Here is an 8266-nt window from a genome sequence, read left to right on the forward strand (position 1 = left end):
AAGTTTAACCGCTTGTTTTATTTGGATTCAGAATATTAGTCATTGTTAGAACTGCTAGTACAATGGTTTAATTGAACCGTAAAGTAAAGACATTTTAGTGTTCATAATTCTTTGCCTAGTTTTTCAGTTGCTATTGCCTGTAAGTCTCGCGAAAAGGGAATGGTTGGTAGTATTTACAGGTAGATACTATGAAGTGTAATTACCTTAAATGGTCTTAAATATTCATGATATTCTCAGCAGAATGTTTGTTTCTCGTTTTATTCTAATATCGGATATTAGCAAAAACGCTAACCTCAGTCTTAATTAATTATATCATTTATTTAGATACAATTTTCAAGAATTTGAAAAGAATTTGACTTATTGTCTGTACTATATAGATCTATATATTGGTGCTTTGTTCATGCCAGTGCAATAAATGGCTTATTGCAATATTTGTAATTTTCACACGACATTATTTTTCGAAACAATACTGATTATACTGAAACTGAATAACATCCGCGTGATGTGTAAATGTGATTTCCTTGATAAACAAACCACTTGAAACTTGCTCAATATCTGTACAACCGGGTCTCACTGCTCGTATCTTCACATAAGACAAGAGCAGACACGTACACACAAACGCTCAGCTTACAAGGAGACAGACATGGTGCGAACACATAATAACCCGGTAAGTGGTTTTATACTTGTGTTTTTTTTTAGATAATTCATTTTATACCATACCATTTGGGGAGATGCAAATATTCATAATAACAAAATCTTTTCATGATATCATTTTAATTTTTTTAATAAAGTAAAGATAACAAGACACATTGAATGTGATTTGAAGGACAGATAACCCTCCCTACGAATTTTATCTATCAATAATTAATGCGGATATGGGTTTATTGTATACTTTTTGCATTGTTCAGTACCTTCGCCGAATTGTATGAAATAAGTCTGAGTTTGGTTAGATATGCAGCTCAAAATTGATGTTGGTATTTCTAACCTAAAGGGGCGTTATAGGTGTTAGTTGTGTTACCTCTGATGAACAGGCTCAGTCAAATCGAGCATGCTGTTACTTTGCTTAGAAGCACTTCCTAAATTAACATTTTTCTCTAAAACTATTTTAATAAAATTATTGACAAGGAGATCCAGACCAATCTAGCTTAAAACAGAGATGCAAAAAGAAAATTTGCTTCGTACAGAACACTTGATGAGATATTTAACAAAGATATTTATATCATATAAACTGCGTTATTATTGTAATAACATAGGTTGGGTACAAATAAGGTACAAAGGCAATATACAGAGACCCATGGTCATTCTGAATTTACAAATAGCACAAAAATAGGTTTTACAAGGAGCAAAAAAACACATGTCTTTATAAGGACCACTGAAAACAATAAGATTAAAATACACGATGGCTTTACAAGAAGAACGGAATCACATTATTACAAGGAGCAGGAAAAGAAATTATCACTGTATCACCAAATCCCATGGCTTTACAAGGAACACCAAAAATAAAAGGATTATACACCAAAATATTTTAAACGAAGCACCAAAATACATGTCTTTACAATGGGGAACCAAAACACATTATGACATTACAAGGAGCACAAAAACATATTATGGCTTTTCAAAGAACATCAAAACAAGTAACTATTTTAAAAAGGAGCAAAAAAGACACGGTGGTTTACAAAGAGCTCCTTAAAACATTGTGACTCTACAAGGAACCAAAACATATAATCGTTTTACCAGGAGCACACCATGACAGAATGATCACATCAAAAGGAGCACTTTACACATAATAGTTTTAGTAGAGGCTTCAAATACAATTTGGCATTATTAAAGGCTCCAAAGGGACTGTTGGTTTAAAACAGTGTACCGTTACTTTGGCTTTAAACATAGCTCCATATTATAATTGAATTGAACGCTGCCGAGTTGTAAATGAAGAAGTTTTACCGTTGTTAACTTGATAAAGAAAAATTATTCAAGAAAACAAATTGCAACCTTGAGGAGCGTCCTCGTATCAATGCTAATTCTTTATCTACAACGCACTATTAAATGAGATAAAATAATCAAATAAAGTGACACTTGTTAGTGTAGCGAATGCGCTGTTTCGTTTAATGGTGAAACAAAAGAAATCCTACACTGTACCGACACCATACCATAAAACATCAATGTGGAAAAAATCCTAAAATCGGGCTCCATCATTTTAGCTTGTGGGGAGACGGTGAAAGAAATGAAATATGATTAAAATGTAAAGTTGCCATAACTCTGAGAAAAAAGTTAAGTTAAAACTCTTGTGCTTGTGTATCTGTTAAACTCCACGCTGACATCCTGCGATGTTTGGCGATCCCATCTTTTAAACATTATTAGCCGTGTCAAACAAATCCGGCTGCTGATATTACATTCTGCTACCTCGCGCCCTTCAGTACGATCTGAGTTTAAAGTTAAGTTTAGCATTTTAATTTCAGGAAGTTCCGTTCGTGTCTTTCATGGACACAGACTGGATCCAGAAGATCACCATTAAGGGCCGAGCCCCAGCCGGAGCTTCAAGGTAAGTTACATCCGTCTGTAGTCTTTAAATCAGGTTTTTTTTTCATTCAAAGTTGAGCAATGCTAACACATACTTACTAAATAATGAGAGGGAAGTCGGAAGCATTTAATCTCTGTCAATAAAAGGTGTGAATCTGGCCAATTTAAGTAGTAGCTGACTGTGCAGTCCGTTTTAGTTTTAGTGTGTGAAACGTATTGACCGGTCTGCTGTAACCGTTTTCTTGAGGTAAATGCCAATTTCGGCAAACTGAAAGACATCAAACAATTTGCAACAGTTATAATCGTCTCGAATTTGTTTTTCAGATTTACACTGTTTCTCCAACGAGGTGCGGAGTCGGAGCCCGATGAGGTTGCTTTTGTGTTAGATGTTCGTTTCAACTACGGAGCAAACACCAACAAAATAGTCACAAACTGCAAGATCGAAGGAGTTTGGCAGACAGAGGAAGCCGGGGAATGTCCCTTCCCTTTTAACTACGAGGAAAACTTCAAAATCAAGATCATAGTCGAAGATGATTACTTCAGGGTAAGTGAACTTATTCTTCTTTGATAAAACAAGTGCTACCCATTGTTTGTAATTTGACGATTGTTACATACACTGGGTTCGTCAATAATTATCATCAAGCCGTTTCATATCAGTATTCGTAAAGGTCGTTATTTGTATCCATCCAGGTTTTCGAAAAATCATTAGGTACCATTTGTCTCAGACTTGTTTTATATTGCTACGAAAATAGAAAAAGTGGATACACAGGCCGCTCAACATGACAAAAATGAAAATGTTGCAGGCTTGGTTCGATTGAGCCTATTCGTGGACGGTAATGCTATAGCCCCGGGTTGAGCAGAACTCAACATTAACACATGTTACAAGTACCCTAAACATTTAGAGACATCCACAGATGTGTTCATACGGCGGCGCACATGGAACCTTCAATGATACACTAGTATGTAAAATGCTTGACAAGCGGTGTACGGTTCCCAGTCAAAATAATATGCTTGCACTAAACGAGAAAACAATGAGCAGAACTAAACAATTTGGAATTTAGAGAGGGAATCTGTGGTTAAGGAACCTGCATATCACAGGAACTGCCAAAAGACGAAGTTGAAATGTAAGCTCCATATTCAAGGGGTGATCATACAATACCAAAAGTTATGAAAGCAGGAGTATTTGAACCATCCAAGCAGAAATGTTCAAGCTGAAAAACTAAACAGTACCAATAACACACCATTAACGTCTAGCTGAACGATCTGAAAAAGATTTTATGTTAAGTAGTTGTTACTTTAGTAGAGGTATGCTTCCTATGTATGAATGTGAAAAAGTAGTGATATAAGGTATTTCCCGCTAAAAGTATTCTCATGCCTAGCAGTTCCAGACCAGACCAGCATTATGTAGTGACTAGGCGAGTACTTACGACCACGTAGTGTGTAGGCCAGTAGTTACGATCAAATAGTGACTAAGGCAGCATTAAAGATCATGTAGTGACTTGGTCCGTAGTTTAGATCGTGTAGTGACTCGGGCAGTAATTAAGATAATGCAGTGACTCGGTCAGTAGTAAGATTAAGTAGTGACTAAGCCAGTAGTTTAGCTCGTGTAGTGACTAGGCCAGTAGTTACCAGGAAGTAGTTAAGATCATAAAGTGACTAGGGCAGTAGTTAAGATGATGTGTAGTGACTAGGGCAGTATGTAAGATCATGTTGTAACTAAGGCAGTAATCAAGATCATGTGACGGACAGTATGTAAGATCATGTAGCGGCTAAATCAATAGTAAAGATCATGTGGTTGAAGTCATAGAAAAAGCAAAGACATAACAGATTCTTACACTTATATAAGATATTAGACATCAATGTATCATGTTCATTATGCCCCCCTTCGAAGAAGGAGAGGTATATTGTTTTGCATGTCGGTCGGTCGGTATGTAAACCAGTCCGTTTCCGGATGATAGCTCCAGAACGCTTGGGCCTAGGATCATGAAAGATGATAGGGAGGTCGGTCATAAGCAGCAGATGACCCCTATTGATTTTGAGTTCAGTAGGTCAAAGGTCAAGGTCACAGTGACCCGGAACAGTTAAACGGTTTCCGGATGATAACTCAAAAACGCTTGGGCTTAGGATCATGAAAGTTAAGAGGAAGGTTGGTCATGACCAGCAGATGATCCCTAGTGATTTTGAAATGAGTAGGTCAAAGGTCAAGGTCACAGTGAACCAGAACAGTTAAATCGTTTCCGGATGATAACTCAAGAATGCTTGGGCCTAGGATCATGAAAATTAATAGGGAGGTTAGTCATAAGCAGCAGATGACCTCTATTGATTTTAAGGTCAGTAGGTCAAGGGTCAAGGTCACAGTGACCCGGAACAGTTAAATGATTTCCGGATGATCACTCAAAAATGTTTGGGCCTAGGATCATGAAAGTTGATAGGGAGGTTTATCATGACCAGCAGATGGCCCCTAATTTTTGAGGTCAGTAGGTCAAAGGTCAAGGTCAGTGACCCCAAACAGTTAAACCGTTTCTTGACGATAACTTGAGAACGCTTGGGCCTAGGATCACAAAACTTGATAGGGAAGTTGATCATGATCAGCAGATGATCCCTATTGATTTTGAGTTCAGTAGGTCAAAGGTCAAGATCACAGTGACCCGGAACAGTTAAACGATTTCCAGAGGATAACTCAAGAACGCTTGGGCCTAGGATCATGAAAGTTGATAGGGAGGTTGGTCATGACCAGCAGATGATCCCTATTGATTTTGAGACCAGAGGTCAAGGTCACATTGACCCAGAACAGTTGAACCGTTTCCGGACGATAACTTGAGAATGCTTGAGCCTACTGTAGAGTAGGATCGTGAAAGTTAATAGGGTGGTTAATCATGACCAGCAGATGACCCCTATTTATTTTTTGTGGTCAGTAGGTCAAAGGTCAAGGTCACATTGACTTAGAACAGTAGAACTTTTGTGTACAGTGACTAAATAATTTCTGCTCCTTGTGCAATTACTGAATGCATCAATGGGGGCATTTCGTGTTCTACGAGCTCTTGTTTAGTTATACTCTGTACCACTTCATACAAAACAATCACGGAACAGCATATTTTTTATCCAAACTATCTAAATATTTGAATCAATTTATTACAGGTGAAGGTGAACGATGAAGAATTTCTGGAATATGGACAGAAACTCAGCATGAAGTCTATCAACTGTCTTAGAATAGAAAATGACGTCATACTGGAAAAAGTTAAACTGGAATAAGTCATAGACAATAAAGTTCCTAATACATCAGTTTTGATGAACTAATGAGCTGTATTCTCCTATTGTTTTGTGAATTACAATGAAGTCTCACAAGTATACCATCTATAAATAAAAGTCAAGAGTATAAAAAAGTGAAACTTCTCTTCATAGTCTGCTTGATTTAGTGTTTTCCTAGTTTTTCTATGCAGATTTAATTAGGTTAGCCTCTTGATAAGGCCCTCCATGGTTTAGAAGTTGAAATGTTTTACTGTCAGGATAAAATACTGGAACATTCTAAAAATGTTTGGCATGTGATTGGTTGAACAAGCATGATTGACTCTAGCTTACACATAAGTTTAAGAAGACAGCTTTTCTTGCAGAACAACAGTATTTTTCTATGATGAAAATCTAGAGGACCTCACCGATGAAAGCAAGATAGTGTCATATGTAGCAAATAAAATAATTAAAATGGTTGAATTATTATAATAGCTAACCAACTATGTATACATATATTGTCAAAGAGAAAACAACAAATAAAGTATCTGTGAAATGTTTTATTTTCTTGTTCATCATGTCCACACTTTATTGCACAATTTAACAAACATACAGCACTAAACAGGTTACATACCACACTGCACTTTGAACATTCTTGTATATACTTGAAATTTTTGTATCACTTGACCTCGTTTCACCTCTCTATCAATAAATAAATTTAGCCTTGAACAATACATGTACAAATGGGCTTATCACAATAAGTCATGTGCGGAGTCATAAGCAAACAGAACAATTGCTCAACTAAAAATATTTCATACTTGGAAAGATAAATCAAGAACCTAAAATAAAACAATTCAAATAATAACAGGAATATTTCAATAGTTTCTTCAGCCAAGCTAAAAATATTAACTAGGAGCTCAATGTAAACTGTGTCACAAGTTCATAGACTGGTATGCTGTTTCAATATTATTTTATTTGTAAATTGATGTTCAAAATATGAGCAGCATAAAAACAAAACTTCTTAAATAATATTGTTCAACAAATCCTGATCTTAGACAGTTTTACTATTTGACAGGGTCTTTAACCTTTAGCCTGCTGGCGTTAAGTGATTCTGCCTTTGCGACCAGTGCAGACCAAGATCAGCCTGCACATCCATTCAGGCTGATCATGGTCTGCACTGTTTGCTATTCAGTCAGTAAATTTTCAGTGAACACCCCTTTTAATAATAAGTGGTACAGTCCAAACTGAATGATGGACCAGTCCATTTTAGTAATTTAGCAGGCTAAGGGTTTAAGAACACTTTGCTGTAAATGATTAAAAAAACTTCCATTCATTAATCATAAATAGACAAAAGGATTAACTTTCCTTTTCAAATAGACAAAAAGATAATCTGCCCTTATTTCATTCAAAATTTAAGACTACCGGTACATTGTACAAAAGGTCTGAAAATCAACTATATAAAATAAATGAAAAGTCTGATATGTATTACAAATACACTCAACAATTATCATGTACAGATATAAAGCAACAAATTCACCAATGTAAAAATATATAAAATTTGGCAATTTGGTAAGTTCTAAAACTATAAACAAACTAAAATATATAAATAATATTTACAAGCTTTGCAATAAAATGGTTCTGATGTTGTATTGTCAGAAAGATATACATGTATCTTGGATAGAGAAGACCCATATGTATCTCAGAGATGTACCTGTATCTTAGATTGAGATGTACACCAGTATCTCGGACAGAAAAGAGGCACCTGTAACTGAGATAATGAAGGTGTACTGTATCTCAGACAGAGATGATGTGCCTTTTTCTAAGACAGAAAAGATGTACCTGTATCTCGGATACTGTACCTGTATCCAGGACAGTTGTTCCTGTATCTCAGATACTGGAGATATACCTGTATCTTGGATACTGGAGATGTACCTGTATCTTGGATACTGGAGATATACCTGTATCCAGGACAGTTGTACCTGTATCTCGGATACTGGAGATGTACCTGTATCTCGGATACTGGAGATGTACCTGTATCTTGGATATTCGAGATATACCTGTATCTAGGATACTGATGTACCTGTATCTCGGATAATGGAGATGTACCTGTATCTCGGAAACTGTATCTCCTGTATCTCAGATACCAGAGATGTACCTGTATCTAGGATACTGGAGATATACCTGTATCCAGGACAGTTGTACCTGTATCTTGGATACTGGGGATATACCTGTATCTCGGATACTGGAGATGTACCTGTACCTCGGATACTGAAGCTGTACCTGTAACTCGGATACTGGAGATGTACCTGTATCCTCGGATACTGGAGATGTACCTGTATCTCGGATATGGATGTACCTGTATCTCGGATACTGGAGATGTACCTGTATCTCGGATACTGGAGATGTACCTGTATCTCAGATACTGGAGATGTACCTGTATCTGGGATACTGGAGATGTACCTTATCTTGGATACTGATGACTGTACTAGATTACTGTATCTTGGATTGGATGTACCTGTATCTG

At 36.5% G+C, this 8266-nt stretch overlaps 2 protein-coding genes across 2 annotated transcripts in view; one reads left to right on the plus strand and one right to left on the minus strand.

Annotated features, from left to right (window-relative positions):
* Nucleotides 1-509: 509 nt before the first annotated feature.
* Nucleotides 510-6302, plus strand: LOC123545027 (galectin-3-like). The gene is made up of 4 exons (XM_045331255.2): nt 510-667; nt 2457-2539; nt 2842-3061; nt 5656-6302. The coding sequence occupies exons 1-4, from the start codon at nt 644-646 to the stop codon at nt 5767-5769; spliced, it is 441 nt and encodes a 146-aa protein (XP_045187190.1). The 5' UTR covers nt 510-643; the 3' UTR covers nt 5770-6302.
* The window catches only part of LOC123545026 (WD repeat-containing protein 81-like), a 104349-nt gene continuing 102370 nt past the window's right edge, over nt 6288-8266 (minus strand). Inside the window, exon 29 of the mRNA XM_045331254.2 lies at nt 6288-8176. The gene's annotated coding sequence lies outside the window, so the exon portion shown is untranslated. The remainder of the gene's footprint in view (nt 8177-8266) is intronic.

The sequence above is a fragment of the Mercenaria mercenaria genome, chromosome 1 (assembly GCF_021730395.1).
Source record: "Mercenaria mercenaria strain notata chromosome 1, MADL_Memer_1, whole genome shotgun sequence".
In the NCBI taxonomy this organism is placed as follows: domain Eukaryota; kingdom Metazoa; phylum Mollusca; class Bivalvia; order Venerida; family Veneridae; genus Mercenaria; species Mercenaria mercenaria.

Bases quoted from the DNA above. Each gene is read 5' to 3' on its own strand.
- LOC123545027 (XM_045331255.2), top strand. From the start codon at position 644: ATGGTGCGAACACATAATAACCCG. The intron at 668-2,456 runs GTAAGTGGTTTT...TTTTAATTTCAG, and splicing joins TGCGAACACATAATAACCCG to GAAGTTCCGTTCGTGTCTTT. The intron at 3,062-5,655 runs GTAAGTGAACTT...AATTTATTACAG, and splicing joins TCGAAGATGATTACTTCAGG to GTGAAGGTGAACGATGAAGA.